The 20,046-nt window shown below is 44.9% G+C and overlaps 1 protein-coding gene across 4 annotated transcripts in view; it reads right to left on the bottom strand.

The window, feature by feature from the left end:
* The window catches only part of PFKFB4 (6-phosphofructo-2-kinase/fructose-2,6-biphosphatase 4), a 74,209-nt gene that overhangs the window by 8,295 nt on the left and 45,868 nt on the right, over positions 1-20,046 (bottom strand). For 2 of the 4 annotated variants that reach the window (XM_020999037.2, XM_020999034.2), the window contains exons 9-14: positions 18,467-18,613; positions 16,996-17,100; positions 12,843-12,972; positions 12,563-12,625; positions 10,159-10,223; positions 1,590-4,278 (exon numbers count right to left, since the gene is read on the bottom strand). In XM_020999037.2, coding sequence (XP_020854696.1) covers positions 4,219-4,278; positions 10,159-10,223; positions 12,563-12,625; positions 12,843-12,972; positions 16,996-17,100; positions 18,467-18,613 — 570 coding nt within the window. In that variant the 3' untranslated portion in view covers positions 1,590-4,218. Of the gene's footprint in view, positions 1-1,589; positions 4,279-10,158; positions 10,224-12,562; positions 12,626-12,842; positions 12,973-16,995; positions 17,101-18,466; positions 18,614-20,046 lie in introns of those variants that run through there. The other 2 variants (XM_020999035.2, XM_020999036.2) reach the window with 2 other exon arrangements.

Genomic DNA, 20,046 nt, shown 5'->3' with positions numbered 1-20,046 from the left:
AATTCAGCCTTGCCAATCATGGTTTCTCTAAACGGCCCTGGGATCACAGTGAGGAGGTAGGTTCAGGAGATAGGGCTTTCTGCTGCTGCTGACTAGCCCCTCTTTGGAAGATAAAGGACTGATTCAGGAGCAGAGGTCCGCCAAATCTTGATTTGTTTGATTTGCTGATTTGATGACTGGAGGAAACCTAGGACAGACAGAGGCAACCCAAGAGTCCTTTCTTTGTACGTCTGTTCTCAGCAGAAGCTGTTCGTCTTTCCCTTATCTGCCATAGTCCACCTTCTCTGTTCCTACAAGAACATTCCTCAAACTTGCGGATGGTTTGCTTTGGGAAGCCTGTCAGATTACAGTGTATATTCTGGGACAAAGGTTGAGGGAGGAGTTGGAGTCATATGGTGGAGCTGGAAAGGGAATCTGAGCTTGTTAGATCCAAAGAGGAGTGGGTGACCCACAGTCCTCAGTTGAGACTCCTGGCCTCATTATCTCCTGAATTAGCTACACTTTGGACCCAGCCCCACGTGCTAAAAAAGAGGTGTAGGAGAAAACGGTACATTCAAGCTGATGATGTTGACAGACTTCCTAACCCAGAGACACTGAAAGGCCTGGTGACTATCATTAACCCGCACGCAGGACCCACGTCCTGTTTCTTGGTAGAATGGGATTTACATGACAGCCTTGAAATGAGTGCTAGTGGGACGGAGACCTTCTCTATCCTTGAGCTTTGGTTTTCTCATTTATAGACAAGGAAGTTGGTCTGGGTGACTCTCAGGGTCCCTTCCAGCTCTATGATCCACATTTTCAATCAGTTCATTAGGAAAAGAATAGACAATGTATGACTCAAGGCAAGGGTCTGGATCTGATGACTTGTCTGGGTCCCTCCTATTCCATGATTCTGAGGACTAGGCATGTAACAGATTTCAAACACGTCTTCCCCCACCCTTCAGTGTTGTAGTTCCTCCTCCAGGCAGCCACCCCATCCCACATTCAGCAAGAGGACCTGAGAATTATGTATCAAAGCCTGAATGCATAGGAATCCTGTCTACCCCATGCCCACCCAACTTGACTCTCTGGGCCTGTTTCTACTCCCCTTGGGTTCCTCATCTCAACCAAAATATCAAGACTCTTCTCACTTTATCCAGCAAGCATTAGGGTCATCCCTTCTCAGGGGGCTGACACTCCAGTTTAGTCCAATCAGATCCATACAGCTGTCCCTGTCACATCACAGTGAGTACAAGTCACTGGCTACTCCTTCTCACCCTGTCACACCCAGATGAAGTAGATACAGTCAGACCCATGACGCCCTGATAAGGTACAGCCATGACTACACAACTAAGTGTCCTTCCCTAGGACAGCTCCAGCATACGTTGCAGGAGCCCGTCACATCTACACCAGCAATTCTTTTTTTTCCAGCTAGAGATGAAGAATCACAAAATCAAGGCTGTCCTGGACTCTAGTCAGCAAATTGGGCAGGAATTGCTCAGATGACCTCAACTCAGGCAGTATGGGAAATGGAGGAGTGCCCCCTCTTCCCCATCCTGAGGCTCAGCCTGGTGTTCCAGCACAAATGAAGCAAGTTTTCCAGGACACACTGGATTCCAAGGAACATTTATTGCAATTAAAGTCTGATACAATGCATGCACCATCTGCACAAGATACAATACAATTAGGTCTGAAAAACAAAACAAGACAGGAAAGGCCTCCTGTGAAGGTGTACGTCGTTCAGGTATTATAGGCTAAAATACAGAGGGAACAGAAAGTGGGAATTTTTTTTTTCTCAGTGGTTTTCAGTTGAAACATGGCCTTGTGAGACAGTTGCCTGTCCTGGAAGGGGTCCTTGCTCAGGCAGAAAAGCACCTTCCCCCTCCTGGCAGGTGGGAAACTTGACCCAGGTTTCCTAGAGTTCCCTCCTGACCTCTCTCTGGCCTCAGACCCCAGGTCTTTCCAGTCTAAGACCAAGGCCAATTGCATGCTAATGCCCCTGAGAACAGGCACAGATGGCTACAGGAAAACAAAGAAGGTAGGCATGGACCAAGGTCACAGTGGATAGTGGCGCCTGCCAAAGAAGCAGCAATTTGATCCTGCTGCTGGGAACTCACGGCTGTTCAGGACAGCTCTATGACCCAGGACAACAATGGTCATTGACAGGTCTGTGTGTGACCTGCACCAGTGGCCAATGATGGAGCCATAGGTTGCTGAGGGCTACTCATCACTGATTAGTCTATGGAGTCTAGGATACCAGGAAGTTGGTTTTCTAAGAGAAAAGGTTCTGGCCCAGGGCAGAGGCACCAGCTGGTTCCTAAGAATCTCAAATGGCACAGTCAGCAGAAAGTGTCTGGAAGGATAGTGATCTCTGGAAGACACTCTCCTTTGGGTCATCCTGCAGGTCTTATATGGGACTAAACCTCAGGGGACTCAGAGGATGGACTACCAAAGGCCACATAGGCCCTGTCATACAGTCATAGGGCTATGGTCCCCTCTCCCTTGACAACCACTTCTAGAGTTTCCTTTCCTAGTAATAAGCCATATGTGTAGTTTCTCAGGATAGCTGAAAAGCCATTTGACTAATTTATTCCCAATGCCAAGGGCATGTCTTCATTTCTCTACAAAGCTTCTGTAAAGCAGAAAAACCCATGTAAAGGAGATTTTCAAGTATTCTATGCTAGGAATCAAGAGACCTGGGTTCAAGTTCAGAGTCCCCCATGAACTCATGATGATGTGACCTTACTATAAGTCATTTTCACCTTCACAGGCCTCAGTTTCCTCATTTGTAAAACAGCCTTCCCTGCTAACCTCACAGGGTACTGTGATATTCCAAGAAGAGAATGGATGGGAAAGCACTGGACAATTGTGAGGGGTTATTATTTTTATTAAGCTTCCATAGACACATAAAACACAGCCATGACCCTTCCATAAAGTGCTTGGGACCTTCTGGCCCCAGCCCTGACCTCCACATCTCTCAGGAAGGACTCAAGCCACAAATCTGATCCACAGGAAGATACTTCAGCTAAAGACTTGAAAGGTGCAGGAGAAATTTTTCTGATGCTGGTCACATTCACATCTCTTTCTCCTCTGAGGCATTTTAGTTTGAGTATAGTTAGCAAGGGGTGACTACAGGCACCATCTACCTTCGTGTGTGAATTACAGTTTGTGATTACACTCAGGAAGTGAGAACTATGGCTGTCACCCTACCATGTTAATCTCAGTACTATATATAAAATCGTGAGAACTTCTGTATGCACAACTGACTCAGGGTGACTATAGCTGCTGCTTGCCTATAAGAACTCCAGTGTGTGTATAATCAATAGGGGGCCGTCACCCCCTTTATGAATTTCAGAGTGGATACAAAATCAGCCCTGGGTGAATTTCAGTGTGTAAACACTCGGCAAAAGCTCATATGGCTGATGCTTTGCCACATGAAACTGGATGTGCGTAGTCAAGGAGGGAGTGATGACAGCTGTCAATTTGCTGTCTGGGATTTCAGTATGTATACAAGTCAGCAGTGGGTGAATCCGGTCACAGAATGGAGTACAGTGCTTAGCAATGCAGCTGGAGATGGAGGGTGAATCTGGCTACCGACAGCTCCTGCCTTATGGAGCTTAGGTAATTTCAAGTGTTTAAAAGGGAAAGGAGATCTGGATCCCTCCAAAGTGAGGGTACTCAGTGGAAAGACGCTGTTTAAGGCAAACACCACCAGGGGAAGGCTCTTTGTTGGCAACAGGATGAGTTGGACAAGCCTGCTGGTCCCCTCCCCAGGAGATACTGCTTGGGAATTTTGCCAATCAGCAAACTGTACCAGTTCAACAGCTCAGCAGACAAGGCAGTCTAAGGAAATGGCACTGGCTCTCCCCTAGGGCAATCAACCCAGGGAATTTACTAACATTCAAGTCCGTCCTACAGAAGATATGAGGTTTCACAGTGGCAGAGTTTAATACTTCAGACAGGTCTGCCTGCTACTGCACATTAGAGTCCAAATACGGGAGCGGAAAAATTAGATGATTAGAAAACTCTGGAAAAGATGAGTCAGCAAATTAACTCTAATGACTGACGCAGAACAGGGGCCTGCCTAACTCTGGGGAAGCTCCTTCGGAGCTGAGCCCCTTAGGGGAAAGTCTCTCGAAGACAACTGATTGAGTTGATTTAAAAGTGACTTGAATGATTGAGTTTATGAAAAATAATGAAAACTGCACCACAAGTTTGATGACTGATGAGGACACAGGTTCACTGGTGAGCAGGGACGGTGACAAGGGCTTCCTCTGGAGGTCTTGAAATGTCTACATTCTGCATAACAAAATACAGGAGAACACTTATCATGCAACAGGAAGTTACTCTGACACCAAAAAGCTATTTTCTCAAATACAGAGTCCTGTCTACACAACTGGAACCCAGAATTTACAACAGGCAGTTTTCCCAGAAAAGTCATTTCCGATATTACACACCTCAGTGATTTTACCTCAGATATTTCAGATTCCTGAAAATTAAGACAATGGCCCTGTGCAATGCCCTCACATCCTCTTTGGAGCCAACACAGCAGTGAGGATTTCTGCCCATGGCACTGGTTTTCTCTAGTTGAGAATGAAAGGACTCACCAATTTCCCAACCTCAAAATGAGACTGTGTGCCAAGCTTCAGTGTCCTGGTCGTCCCTCCCACAGATTGACTTCCTCTCTAAGAGAGAGGTTTGAAAAGACCCTACACTTCTAGAGGCCCCAAAGAAGTGGACAGTGACTTACTTAGCAGCTGCTGAATCTGAAGAGTAATGCCAATAGGACAGATGGAAAGTGCCATATATTCTCCAATCCTACCTTTAAGCCACCAGACCTGCTCTTATTAGGAAAAACTGTGCCAAGTTCCAAGATGCCCAAATTTCTGTTCTATTCTAAGTCTGACTTCTGACATAGAGTTTCTTCCCCCAGTCTTGGAGCTGTTTCCTTCTCTCTAGCTGCCCTTAGCACAGCCAAACACAAAAGTGGCTGCGTAGTAGCTGCTTAGTGCATGGATACGTGACAAATCGGCCGTCTCAGGAGCCAGATGTGTACTCGACTTGGGAGGTCCTGGGACGACAAGGGACCAAGAGGAACCAGAAGCACCCCTCCCCACCCAAAGGCTTGAGTCATGGCAGTCTTGTACAGCCCTGACAGCTGAAGATGGGAGGGGACAGAGGCAAAGACAGTCAGTCAGCAAAGTTTCTATTAAGCACATATTATGGGCCCGGCACTGTGCTAAGTGCTGGTGATACAAAGAAAGGCAAAAACACTATCCCTGCCCTCAAGGAGCTCACATTCTAATGGGGAAGGTTTATCTAGGCAGCAAGCACAGAAACCCCAAGGGGGCATCCTATACACCGGCCACCTAGGGTTTCAGAGGTGTTGTCTACACACAGTCTTGCCCTGACAACAATCTCATGCTTGGGCTCCAGCTGTACTTGTAGCCAGAAAGGGGAATCTGGGAGTGAGTCACCTCATCATTACTGTAGAAGGGCAAGGACTTACAGGGTCCTTGTACAAACAGGAGTAGGACACAGCTCCATCCTTCTTATCAAGCTAATTTAGATTCCTTGAGAGAAAACAGAGGATGCTGTACTACCCCTTTCGCCCATCTTCTGAGAAAGCCATTCTCCAGCTTCAAAATACCAGCTTTATAAGTTCAAGACAGGGAGGCATGGATGGGCAACACATTGTGTGAAAAAGATCTGGAGTTTTTAGTGGACTGCAAGCTGAATTAGTCTGACATGGAAGTCAAAAAAGCTAATGTGATTTTAGGTTACAGAAAAAAAAAACACAGTGTCCAGAACACAAGAAGTGCTGGTTTAATTGTACTTCGACACAGCTAGCTGGTATCTGAAGTGTTGTGTCCTTTGTTAAGCACCCTATTGGCAAATAGGATTGGGTGAGAAGACTAGGGACCATTGCTATACAAGGATCAGTCGAAGGAAAAACATTTTCAGTCTGGAGAAGAGGTTTCTCAGGGGAGAGAGCAAGGGAAAAAACCCACGATGGCTGTTTTCAAGTGTCTGAAGGCGTTTCCTATGGGAGTAAGATTTGACTTACAGTGCTTAAATTAGCCTCAGTGAGCAGAAGAAGGAGCAAAGGGGAGAAGTTGGAGAGGAAGAGACAGTTTCAACATTTTGATCAACCCAAGGGCTCTCCAAGGACTGATGAGGAAGCATGTCTGAAACACACTTTTTGGACATAGCCAATGTGAGAATTCATCTTGCTTGCTTATGCACATTTGTTACAAGGGTTTTGTTTTTCTCTTTCTTTCTTTTTTTCCAGTGGAGGCTAGTGGCCAGAGAAAATCATTTTTTGTTCACCGACAAAATTGAATTTAAAAAGAACCTCACTGAAGGTCTTCAAGCAAAGGATGGACAACTACCTACTTGGGATGCTGTGATAGGATTTCTGCTCACTTACGGATTGGTTTAGAGCAGGGATCCTTAAACTTTTTGTGTCATGGGCTCCTTTGCCAGCATCTGCTGAAACCTATGAACTCCTGAGAATAATGTTTTTAAATGAATAAAATAAAACACACAGGTTTACAAGAAAACCAATTCTACTGAAACAGTTATCAAAATATTAAGTTCACAGGCTTTTGGTCTAGATGGTTTCTGAGCTCCTCAGCTCCAGCATCCTGTGGGACCAATTCCTGACTTGTGGAAGGCCCTCAGAAGACCATTGTAATGGAAAAAGCTGAAGCCTTCAGGGCCCAAGTAAGAAGAGTTAGCATCTTCAGCTTGGTAAAGTGGCTGGTCACAGTTCTGGTTTGAACTACCTCAGCGAGGGTTTCTTTCTCCATTACAATGACCCTGCTGATTCCACACATAAATCTACTTCCTCTAAAGCAAAATTCAGATTCTATCTCCCCAAGAGGGCTAGAGAGACCCAGCAGCTTCAGGATGTAATGAATTCTTCCTCTGGCCACAGCCATGTAAACATGCATTTTTCTTTAACCCCTGCTGTTAGGAGGATTCCAGAATACGATCTCCGGTGACAATCCCCAGTCTAGAGTTAGACCCACCATTCACAGCTATTACCAGGACAATCGGTAAGAATGCACAGAGACCTGAGTTGAGTATGTCCTATCACAGATTTGGGGGCTTAGGAAACCCTGATATAGTCTCAAATTAAAAGTAGGTGGATATGTAAGGGTTTTTGTTTTTTTTTTTAAACTGTTTTCAGAAAATTGCTGCCTTTCTTTCCTGCTAGCATTCCAGAATTTTGGCATCAGAAAAAGCATTTGGCTCCAGCATGTCCCCTGGGCAAAGTCTGATCCCAACATGAGAAAGACTTCTCAGACGCAGTGTGATGTAGTGGTTAGAGCACTGGACCTGGAGTCAGTCAAGTTTAAATTCCAGCTGAGAAACCTACGAGTTGTGCGAGCAGGGGAAAGTCTCTTGGTCTCTCTGGCTTGGCATGTTTTTGTCACTGGAAAAATGAAGATAAATAATACCTGTAGTATCTACCTCCCAGTCCTGTCGGGAAGCTCAAATAAGATACTGTGATAAAGATTTGAAGCCCTCTGCAAAGCTTAAATCACTTTACAAACATAAATTATTACTTATCACTACTCTGCTGTAGGCTAGAAATTAGTCATCCAAGCATGAGAAAGGCTGCCTAGCCCCAGACCGTCCCTTGGGTTGACTGACACCAGCCTGATGCTCATCCCTAGCTTGTCCCCAAGACAGAGGGTGATCCTAGCATTTGGACCAATCAGTGCCAGCCAGTCCTCTGTGCTGAGGTGACTGACTGAGCAAAATAAGCGCAACCACAAAACAGAGAGAGAGAATGTTGCAGAATGAAAAAGAATAAGCATGGTCCAAAGAGGACATATGAGAAGATACCTCCTCCCACTCCTCTGCAGACAGAAGGTCCTTGGGCATGGAACAGAGCTTACATTTTCTGACTTTTTTGATGTTTTGCTTGGTTTTGCTGATTTTTTCTTCTTTTTCTTTAAAGATAGTCTTTGTTATATGGGATGGCTCTCTGGGAGGTGAGGAGGGATGGGATACTGGGAGACATGTAGGAAATGTTACAACAAAATATACCACTAAAATTGTATTTTTTTAAAATTAGCCTTGTCTAGATAGTGCTTCTGGGTCTGGTATAACTCAACAACATCCTCATAACTACTGGTACCCAGCTCTGCCTTCGGAGAGGAGTAAGCAGGATGAATATTTCTTGGCTTTTAGCAGACCAGATACCCCTGGGGCCACTGATTTCAGGATGGAGGGTTCCTCCATGCAGTCTATGCCCAGGTTCTCTCCATATGTATGTTCAGGTATGGGGAATTATCTGGAAGATGCTCTGTGCTTCTGCAAACAAGTCCTAGGAGCTTTCCCAAGAAGTCCATAAGGAAAGCTTCCCAAGCAAGCCCAAGCACCTGAGCATGAATTCCCTCCTCAAGAGATCTGAAGGCCCCTGGATCCATCCTCTCATCCAGTCATGGTTCTTCCCCTGACGCTGTCCCTGGGTTGGTGGTGCTGGACTCCTGTTCCTAGGCTCCAGGGTTAGCTGGGCAGCCAGCGCTGTTTCAATGCCTCCAGCATTCAATACTCCCAGCAGGGCACTATCCTCCCCTGCCCAGCTATGGGTCTGGAAAGCAGAGTCCTTGGAATGTGCACCAAATCTGTTGTGATTTTCAAGGAATTTGCATTTTGCATCACTGCAGAGAAACCAAGAAGGGCTGTCCAGGCGGCAGAATTCAAAGTTACAAATCAAAGTTTAAAGACTTACGCGGTAAGTGGCTGGATCCTGACGGTGAGCTTCAGCTCCTCTCATTCCACTGTGCTCTCACCTTGGTCCCACTCTCTTCCCACACAGCCCCTTAGTCTCTGAGCCTCCTTCCCCCTCACATTCTAAGGGAACATTTATAAGGTGCACTGGAGGCAATAAGCAGGCCCGATCACTATGTAAATGGGAGATGAGGCCGGTGTCCCAGGCAGTCCAGAGACCACTGTGAACGCCCGGGCTCCAAATGAAAACCCCCAACAGATCTTATGATGCAGCCCCTTCAGGAAACAGTGCTCCTTCTTCTTCATTTCCAGCATAAGCAGCGCTCTGTTTCTCTGTACCACCTGAAGCACTGACCAATCTCTTCAGCACCTGGTGCACTGACTAACTACCAAGGGCTTCAGGCACAGCAAATCAATGGGCATGACTATAGGATCTGACAGTAGCAGGACAAGTCAGAGGAACAAAGGTAAGAGGGAGCAGGGGCAGGTGAGGGGACGGAGAATTTGGACAGCTCTTGAGTTTCAAGGCAACTGAATCTGTGCATGCCACCTTTCACAGACGACAGGATGTGAGTGACCTCTGGGGTTGCTTTGAAACGAAGCACACACAGACTACTTTTCTGCATAAATTGTCTTTTCACTTGTGTCTCATGGCTAGTCTCTGCTACCGTCCAGGTCAGGGTCAATGTGTTTGAGCAATTCTCTTCAAGAGATTAGAATGGACTCCTAGAACTCCCAGGAACCTGGAGCCAATTCCCTGATGCCAAGCAGATAAATGCTGAAAATCAGTTCTAAGAGTTAGCTGAGTGTCCCATTTGATCTCATTTAACTCTTTCCACCAACCAAAACATTCTTCAGCTCTGGCTGTGGCCAGAATTCAGGAAGACCTGAGCTCAAATCCCACCTCAGACACTTGCAAGCTATGTGACCTTAGGCAAGTCATTTAATTGCTTTTTGCCTCAGTTTCCTCAACTGTAAAATAGGAATAATAACAACAGCACCTCTTCCCAGGGTTGTTGTGAGCATCAAATGTGATAATAATTGTAACTCGCTTAACACAGTGCCTGGCACAAAGTAAGAGCTACATATACGTTAGCCATTATTACCTATTATCATCCTGGCTCCAGCTGGGCACTGGTACGTCAGGATTCTGACACTGACTGGAAACTGTCCTTCTACATTCTTGAGATTGCCTCATGCCAGCCCTGACTAAAGATCAACTTATGGATCAGAAACTGGCAGAGACCCTAAGGAAAACCAAGGAGCTACGTGGGGGTGCTGAGCATGCTGACCACTGAAAATGTAGACTACAAGCTTCTAGAGGGTAGAGACTGTCTTGATTTTTGAATCTGTAACCTTAGTTCCTAATATAGTCTCTGGCACTCAGTCGACAATTGATAATTATTGATTAATAGTGGGGCCCACTCCTACCTCGGGTCTGTCTCTGTGTGTGTTCACAGCTTCAACATTCAGGAATATGGATTCCAATTTACAACCTATTGATACAAGACAAAGCAAATTAATTGGATGGAAACCATATGATCCTTGTTTGTGTGGGTCCCCATACCAGGACCCCCCCAAGGCTCAGTCTTTGGTCTTTGTTTCTCTTCTCCTTTAGAGCCTCTCCATTGGTGATCTATGACTCCCAATTATTACTTGAATGTAGGTGACCCTCAGATTTATATCTAACCCTGACCTCTCCCATGAGCTCTAATGCTGTATTTCCAAATCTTGCATCGACACAGATGTCCTGCCAGCGTTTCATATTCAATATGCCCAAAATTAGACTCATCATCTCTTCCTTAACCTGACTCTTATGAATGTCTCTGTCTCTTTTAGAAAGTAACTTCTTATTGACATTTTTTTTGCTTCAACTATATTTCCTACTGTTTTCCTCCTTCCATGAGATCCGAAATGAATAAGTAAAAAAAAAAACCAGGAAGAGAAAAAATTCAGCAAAACTAATTCACGTGTCTAAAAAGTCTACATAGTGTTCCATACCCATGGCTCTCTGCTTCTGCAGAGCACTCCTGTGGGCTTTAAGAATTTCACAGCTTGTAGCTTCAATTGTTTTGCTGTTGCTCTTTCCATTTATTTTGCCAAAGTCATCAGTACATTGTTTTGGTTTTTTTGGGGGAAATCTGTTTACTTTGCATCAGTTCATTTTTGTCTTTCCATGCTTCTCTGATGCAGTCATTATTTCTTACAGCATAGTCCTATCACATTACATTCACAAGCCTCCATTTGTTTGGGCATTCTCCAAACAATGGGCATCTGTTTTGAGTTTTCTGTTGCCACAAAAAGAGTTGCTATAACTATTTTGGTTTGTGTGTGGCTGGTGGGGGGGGTTGGGGGCTGGGTTTCTTTCTTTTTGTCATGAACTTTTCTATTTTGCTTCAGTGGGGCCAGGTGTTTTCTGAGTTTCTTTCTAACTAAGTCTCAGGGTTCTGTGATTCCCTCTCTGATCCACTCTTCACGACACTGGCAGAGGAATCTTCCTAAAGCACAGCTCTGATCACGTTGCTGCTCTGCTCTGAAACCTTCAGTGGTTCCTCACTGCTTAATGAACTAAGTATATACTCCAAGATCAAGGCATTCAGTGTCGACCAGAGCCTGGCCCCAACCTGTCTTTTTAGCCTTATTTCACATTATTCTCTTTTACATAATCTGTGCTCCAGCCAACTAAGATTACGTACAGTCCTCCGTTATCACCCTGCCCTCTTTCATCTCCCTGACTTTGTTCATGCCAACTTCTACACCTGAAACAGACTCCCCAGCCCCCAGCCCATCTCCTCTGCATCTCCATCTACTGAAATCCTGGCCTTCCTTTAACATCCAACTCAGTTACTACCACAGCCGTGAAATGTTCTGATATTCCTAGCAATTTCTCACTCCCAAACCTCCCCATGATACTCCAGACTTATTATTTGTACATGTCATATTATCTTTGGTATTATAGTTATCTGTGTATATGAATAAACTCCCTATTCAATTAATCGCTCTACTCTACTCACTAAACTCCAAGAGATCAGACACCACATCTATTTGCACCCCCTAGTGCCAACCCCAACAAGACTCTGCACATAGTAGGCTTTTAAATGCTTGCTGAATTCACTTGAAAGGAATGACATCTGAAACCATTTAGTGGTGTGAGATTTTCCCAAAGGGGGCCCAAGAAGCAGCTAGACTAAATGTACCAGCTGCGAGCTCATGTTACAATCTCTCCCCTTTACTGTATTTCTCAAATTCAACATTACTCAGGCTTGAGTAGGATCAGCTAATCCCTTCCAATTGTAATGGCAAAATTGGTGGCTGTTCCCCAAACAAAAAAAAGTACTCTCCATCTTAAGCTGGCGCTTCCTCAGGCCCTCACCAAGGCAAGACGCCTTAGGAAGAAATTTGCTTGGGAAACGTGTGTGTGACTCCCTCTTAGAGAAGAGCTAAAACAAATAAATGTCCCATCTTCACACAAGATCAGTAAATACCCAGCCCAGAGAATCAATAATGACATAGGGCCCACACACTATCTGCTTTAAAAGCCAAAATCTTTGGAACAGGAGATGGTGAGTATTGGAATCAATGGGACATGATTACTCTTCTCCCCTTTCTTCTGGAACTTAAACAAAACCCCCTACACATACAGTAACTTTGGGAAATCTCTTGTTAGTTCACTTTTATAAATCTCTTATCTCCTAGGTGATGTCTGAGACTCTCATTCTTATTCATTCAATACCTAGGTCCCCTGGAATACCTGACTAGATCACAGCATACACTCTTTGGCACATTCAGGCAGAGTGATTGGGCTGGAAGATAAAGAGCAGGTCTCTTCCCTTACCGTAGGCCACTGGGGTTAGCTTTAAAACCGTGTGCAGCGGGCACTTGAGATAAGGCAGCTGTTCTGAGAAATATAAATGAGGAAGAAAGTTAGTCATATCACAGAAACACCGAATTCTCCCAAAGCACAAACAACCTCGACTGAAAGGCCTTTGCCCAAAGCCCACCACAGGCATTTCCTGTTCCCAACTGCCCTTCCGTGCATGGCATGGACACAAAGACATCCCTGGCGGCGTTTGGGTGTTCCCAGGGCTGGGCAGTACCACCTTTGGCACCCATACCTGCAGTCTTGTCTAGAAAATAGGCAAGCAGGCAGCGCATTACGGCTTGGTGACAGATCACAAGGACATTCTCCTGCCTCTCCAGCTCCATAATTACTGGCTCCAGTCTCTGTACGAGGTCTTCATAAGACTGAAAGAGAACAGAATTGTTAAGTAGAGGTGACAGATCAAATTCCAGCAGGGGTGGAATAGGATGGAGTGGGATGAAGAGGAAGAGTGGCCAGGACCCAGTGGTCGGGTTGTGCAAATAAGGGAAGTGAGTATGTGCACACCTCTTTCCGATGCCACAGTCCTGAAAACAATAATGTCCTCCCTAACCCTTCCTAAATCTGACCTTTCCTCTAGCCAGTAAGGCAGAAACTGATCCACAGTGAGGCAACAGGAGGGGAATAAGTTGGTCTCCCCACCCCCACAAGTATACCCTTAACCACCAGTTTCAATGTCATCACTGGGGCCTCTTGTGCTCCAGTGATTGACGTCACAATGACAACTAGGGCTTCAGAGCCTTCGGTTCAATCTCTCAATCTATATAGAGATCCCGTCTATAGATCCTCCCCTACAGATAGCCAGGGCAGCTAGATGGCACAACAGATAGAGTGCCAGGCCTGGAGGAAGGAAAACCTGAGTTCAAATCTGGCATCAGACATTTACTAGTTCACCCTGTTTGTCTCTGTTTCCTCATCTGTAAAATGAATTGGAGAAGGAAACAGCAGTATCTTTCTCTCAAAGATACTCTCCAGTATCTTTGTCAAGAAAACCCCAAATGGGGTCACAAAGAGTCAGACACAACTGAAAACGGTTAAAGGACAACAGCAGGTGGCCACCCAGACATTGAACACAGTCAATGACAGGGCACTCACTATGATTCATGAGGTAGCCCATATTGAACTCAAGTCCCAGATCCTTTTCACATGAACTCCTGTCTAGCTATAGTTCTCTTATTCTTTTTTTTTTCTTTTTAGGCAATTGGGGTTAAGTGACTTGCCCAGAGTCACACAGCTAGTAAGTGCTATGTGCCTGAGACCAGATTTGAACTCAGGTCCTCCTGACTCCAGGGCCAGTGCTCTATCCGCTGTGCCACCTAGCTGTCCCTTAAGAACTGATTTTGTGGGGCATGTATCATACCACTGGAATCTCTGTTATCTGCACGGTCAGGTTGTAGGTCCTCAAGAAGCACCTGCTGATTTGGGTGCAAAAACAGCTGTCTCTGATGTTGGATGACAAGAGACAGATTCCATGAAAGAGGTCTAGGCTATTCAAATGACCCTATGCCCCAAAGGGCACAGTGGACTTCACTGGATGACTCCAAGAGACCTAAATGCACCTAGGGCCTCTTGGTGACACTATCTAGGACCCTTCTAGATGAGATGCTGAACCACAGAGGATTAATTAGCATTGGACAGGAAGGACCTACAGACCTGGCCTTCTTCAAATGTCTCCCACAACTCTGTGGACAATGAGGGGCTGCAATGGGGGCAATTTTTTTTCCTTTTCCTTTTTTTAATTCAGTTTTATTTTATTTTCAGTTCCAAATCTTCTCCCTTTCTCCTCCCCCTCCTCCATCCATTAAGAAAGCAAGAAAAACAAAATGTACTATCATGAAAAACAAATTTCCACTTTAGTCGGGTCCAAAGAAAAAGGAAGAAAACAAAATATGCTTCAGTCTAAACTCTGAATCTATCAGCTCTCTACCTGGGGGTGGGCAGAATGTTTCATCATGAGTCCTTTGGAATTATGGTAGGTCATTGCGTAGATAAGAGTTCTTAAGACTTTTGAAGTGTTTATCTTTACAACTGCTACTGTATAAATACTGTATAAATTATATAAATTGTTCTCCTGGTTCTGCTTACTTCACTTTGTATCAGTACACACAAATTTTCTCAGGTTTTTCTGGAACCATCCTCTTCATTACTTCTATTTTTTGTTTTTGTTTTTTTTTTTGCCAAGTAATGGTGTTAAGTGACTTGCCCAGGGTCACTCAGCTAGTGTCAAGTATCTGGTCTGAGGCTGGATTTGAACTCAGGTCCTCCTGACTCCAGGGCCGGTGTTCTGTCCACTGTGCCGCCTAGCTGCCACCCCCTTCATTATTTCTTAAAACACAACAGTATTCTATCATATTCATATACCATAACCTGTTCAGCTATTCCTCAACTGATGGGCATTCCTTTAGTTTCCAAATCATTGCTACCACAAAAAAAGCTGTTATAAATTTTTTTTATATGGGTCCTTTTCTTTTTCTCATCTCTTTGGGAGTAGAGGCCTTGTAGTAGCATCACTGGGTGGGAGGGCATGCAGAGTTTCATAGCTTCAGGGACATACTTTCAAACTGCTTTCCAGAATGGCCAGGCCACTTCACAGCTCCAGTACCAGTGCATTAAAGTACCTGTTTCCCCACAGCTCCTCCAGCATTTGTTTTCATTAATCTGATTATTGTAAGGTGGTACCACAGAGTTATTTTAATGTACATTTCTCTAATTATTAGTGATTTAGAACATTTGAAAAAAAATGGCTATTGATAGCTTGGATTTCTTCCTCTGAAAACTTCCTGTTTATATCCTTTGACTATTTACCAATTTGGGGGGGGGGGCGCCAAGTTTTCAAATCAAACCATTAAACTAAACTCAATTTGCAGTATCTGGGGGGAGGCTAATTGTCTTTGGGAACCTTCAGGCCAGAGATCTGTCTTGCTTAACTCCTAGCAGGGGGCCAGCTGGAAGCCTCTGTCACTTTACAATAAATTTTAATTTTAATTTTTTATTCTAAACTTCATAAACACCAAATGACATGAGCATTTACATAATACATGGTAAATCAGAAAAAGAGGGACACACATGAAACTTCAGATCTCTATTATCTAGAGCTTACTTTTCAAATATAAAATACGTTCAACTTGTAGCTTTCAAAACTATCTTTCCTGATTCTGCTTCTTTCTGGCCTTTCTTTTGTTTTCCTCTTGGCATTTAAAAAAAAATCGATGCCCCCAATGGCCCTTTTTTCTTTCTTTTTCTTTTTTTTGGATACCATTCCTATTCTCCCTCACCCTTCAACCCTCCCCTACTGGGAAGAAGTCCATGTAACAAACATGCCTAATCAAGCAAATCAAATTCCCACACTGAGTCTGCACCACTAATAAAGGCCAGAAGAGGGCAGCAGCAGCATCAGGTTAATCCAGAGCTCCAGATGGGGACTGTGCCTCTCAGTGCTGGGTGACGGAAGCAAGGGCCCTTTGGTATCTTAAGGGATTGGCACAGCTGAGGTTTGACACTGACACGGCTGAGGGTACTGGGCCTAAGAGAGATGGAGTGAATTTGAATGAAATTGTCCTCGCTAGCAGTGGGTCACCTCCCATGGGAAAGGTACAAAGCCACCTTAAGCCAGTCTCCACAGAGCAGGCTCAATTCTCCAGATATTCTCCTGGGATCCAGTTTACCTCCTTCAGGGGACAGAGCAAGGTCCTAAGTTCATGGGGGTGAATGTTGGCACTTCTCCAACACTGGAAATTATTTCTAGGGACACTGAAGTGGCCAGACCTTCCTCAGGGGCTAGAAAAGTTCCAGGGAATTCATGCCCAAGTCAGAACCATCCCCGTGCGGTGACCTCAGAATCAGGATTGGTCAGGTATAGGTGGACAAGGGCCACGCTGCTCTCCTGGGAGACCCCTCTTCAGGATGGGACTGGGGGGATTACTGGTAGTCAAGGTCATACAGGAGCTGTTACAGCTGTAGCCACAACTCTTTATCATTTCTCTATGTCCATGGCAAGAGACAAGCAGTGACCCCAGACCGCCAAACCCTGGGAGGCCCATCTCTAAATCAGAGGTTCTATCTTGGGGTATGTAAGCTGATTTTCTAATATTTTGATGGCTGTATTTCAATATATTTAATGTCCTTTGCAATTCCAGGTACTTAGTCTTACTAATTAAAAAACATTGTTCTGAGACGGGATCCTGAGGCTTCATCAGATAGCCAAAGTGGTCTATGATACGACAAAAGGTTAAGCACCCATGACCTAGATAATGATAATGATAAACTCTCTTCTCTTCACTCCATATAATGAGATAATGATAAGCCCTCTTCTCTTCACTCCAGCCAAGCCTAGGCTCACAAAGATCTGAGACAGGTCCTAGATCAGGGCCTGAAGAAAGGACACATACCTCTCCTTTTGGGTATCGGTATCTATACTTGTCTTGATCCCGAAGTGCAAACTCTAGAGGGTGATGCTCTTGAATTTCTTCATAAGTCATTTCTTCACAGACACCCTTGAAAACAAGACCAGAAGGCATAACCTTTATCACCCCCCAAACTATCGATCTCCTATCCCTAGAGCTCCAGGTGTCAGAGCTACCTACCCTTCAGCTTGGAGACACTAGCATTATTATGGGGTAACTAGGAATTACCCACACACTCTGGAGCTCTCAGTCACCCAGATATTGTCCCCTACTCTGAGCCTTCATATTGTAGGTATTGCTCCCTCGTCCTCAGCCTGGAAAAATGAGGTCCAATATGAAGGGCCACCACTTTGTGAGAAGGGTGGGCTCAGGAATCAAGAACCTTGCCAGCCAGTATGGATAAGTTAGGAACGTACCCCACTTCCTGACTGGTAGGACCTCTGAGCCTGGATAGGGAAACATGATACATAAGGAAAATAAAATTTAAAACAACAGGCAGCTTATGCTAAGGAACACAGTAGGGGCTCTAGTAGTTTGGAGAAGCTAAGGCCCCTGAGGACCGGGGTTAACAAGGGGCTTTTTGGAAGGGGTGGCATCTGAGCAGGGCCTTGAAGAATGGGTAGTATCTTGATAGGTGGAGAGTAAGTGGGAAGAATTCCAAGCCAGAGGAAGAATATTAGTAAATTATAGGGATGGGAATCTATATAGAGTATAAACAGTGAGGAGTCATCTCTATGGAAAGTGCTCATGGAGAGTAAGGAGAAGTAGAAGATACATGTACTGGCACTGATCTCACCAAAGATGCCTGACATGGTGTCACTGCCTAGTCCAGGCTGTTTGCTCTGGTGGGAAACCAGGGCCTGGGATTGGAGTATGATGGCCATGTGACCCTAGGGATAGGCTGCAGAAGGCAGCTGTTTGGAAGGCTAGGACTGGAAAGACAAGATTGCACCATGTTGTACAGAGTCCTGAAAGCCAGTCTGTACTTTACCTTGTGAGCAACTGGGAGCCAATAAAGGGTTTTGAGTACAAGAGTGACATGAACAGCTCCAGTCATTGGGAAAATTACTCTGGGCAGACTGTGTGGGATGGACCAAAGGGGGAGAGAATGGAAGTGAGGTAACCAGTCAGGCAGCTGATTTAGTTGTGTAGGTGAGAAGTGATGGGGGCCTGACCTAGGGCAAAAGCCCTATTAGTGTGGAGACTGGAGGTCCTCTCCCAGGGCACCAGTCCTGGGATGGATTTTTCAGGGATAGAAGTCAGTTCTTTTCCACTTCAGCCTGCACATACAGCCTTGAACATGTCCCTATTTGACCTATAGACAAGATCTACTCTAGACTTCACCGTCATTGCCCAAGTGAATAGAATCATGTCTCCACTTGTGGATGGGGTAAGCAGGTGAGTGGATATGATATTCACTGCAATGGCGACAAGGTATGTGTATGGGGAAACTTACCGCATCAATTTCATTCAGAACCTTCCACTGCTCATAGGGGACACCCAGGGCCTCTGCAGTTTGAATTGTCCTCTTCATTTGGCTAGTCCAAACCTTCAGATCTTTGATATTCTGATCATTAATGAACTGGGCCAAGCTCTTAGCAAACTGAGGGCACAAAGCAAAATCAGACTCAGAAAGTGTGGACTTGCCTTTCGTTCATGGGTTCCCTGAACTCCCCACAAAGTAGAAACCACCCAATCAAATCATAGCACCCCTTCACTTGTGTTTCATCAAACATGAGAACATCTCCCACTTCCCTCAACCAAACAAAGCCTGTCCTGATTATAGGTCTGTACAGATGGATCATCTGTAACTAAACCTGACCAAGTCAAATTCTGAGTGATTATGTGCTCTGGATTGCCCACCAAGAGCAGGACAGTGGTTCTGATGTCAGAATGAATTCCAAAACGGTCTCAGTGAATTCCTTAAGGGAGTCCTGGCTGCTCAAATGTCTTGAGAATTCTTTTGCCTGTTGTCAAAGAAGTGCCAGCATAAGTCTGGCTCACCCCCAAGCTGAATTCACCCCTATCAATTAGGGACTGTGATCTTTCCATCCCTGCACCCTACCATTCCCTTAGATTTCTGCCCTCTAATCCTCATCTCTTTCACAGCCAAAGTCCTAAAAAAAAAAACCCAAAAAACAAAAACCTGTTTACACTTATTGTCTCCATGTCCTGTCCTCTCACCCACTTCTCAATCCCTTGCAATTCAGTTTCTGACTACGTCATTCAACAGAAACTTCTCTTTCCCAAGTTACTAATGACCCTATTACCAAATTCAATAGACTTTTCTCAATCCTCAATCTTTTCGACCTTTCTTCAAGAATTTATAACTCTTACTTCCTGAATATTCTCTCTCTGTTGGGTTTTAGGTTTTTTCTTCCCTCTCTTGGACCATTTCTCAGTCTCCTTTGCTGGATCATCATCTTCCAGTCCTCAACCCCTAACTAGGGATATACAACAAGGCCCTAGGCCCTCAAATTCTTTCTTTCTTTCTCTCTCTCTTTCTCTCTCTCTGACCTCATCAGCCCAGTTCCCATAGGTTATATTACAATCAATTACGCAGATGACTCACAAATATAAACATTTGCCCTAGCCTCTCTCCTGAGCTCCAGAGTCTTGCATCTCCAACTGCCTTCTAGACATTTTGAATTGGATATCTCAGAGATATTTCAAACTCAACATGTCCAAAACAGAACTCATCATCTTTCTCCCACCCCTGCCCAAACCTCCCCTCCTCCAAACTTCCTTATTTCAGTCTAGGTGCCGCCTTCCTTTTAGTCACCCCAATTTGCAGCCTCCTAGTCATTCCTGATGCCTAAGTCTGTCACTTCCCATATCCAATTAGTTCAACGGCCATCTCCTATACAAGCCCTTTCCTGATCCTCCCAGCAACCAGTGGTTGTTCAGTCATGCCCAACTCTTCATGCCTCACCGGCTACTAGTACCTCCCAAAAGATATTTCCTTGTATCTACTTTTCATATATTGTATGGGGGGATAGTGAGAGCCAGTCTTAAAGTTAGGAAGACCCACTTCTG

Source organism: Phascolarctos cinereus, unplaced genomic scaffold (genome assembly GCF_003287225.1).
Source record: "Phascolarctos cinereus isolate Bilbo 61053 unplaced genomic scaffold, phaCin_HiC Scaffold_4;HRSCAF=312, whole genome shotgun sequence".
In the NCBI taxonomy this organism is placed as follows: Eukaryota; Metazoa; Chordata; class Mammalia; order Diprotodontia; family Phascolarctidae; genus Phascolarctos; species Phascolarctos cinereus.
The sequence above is the reverse complement of the archived record's forward strand: the minus strand, read 5'-3'. Positions and strand labels throughout refer to the sequence as shown.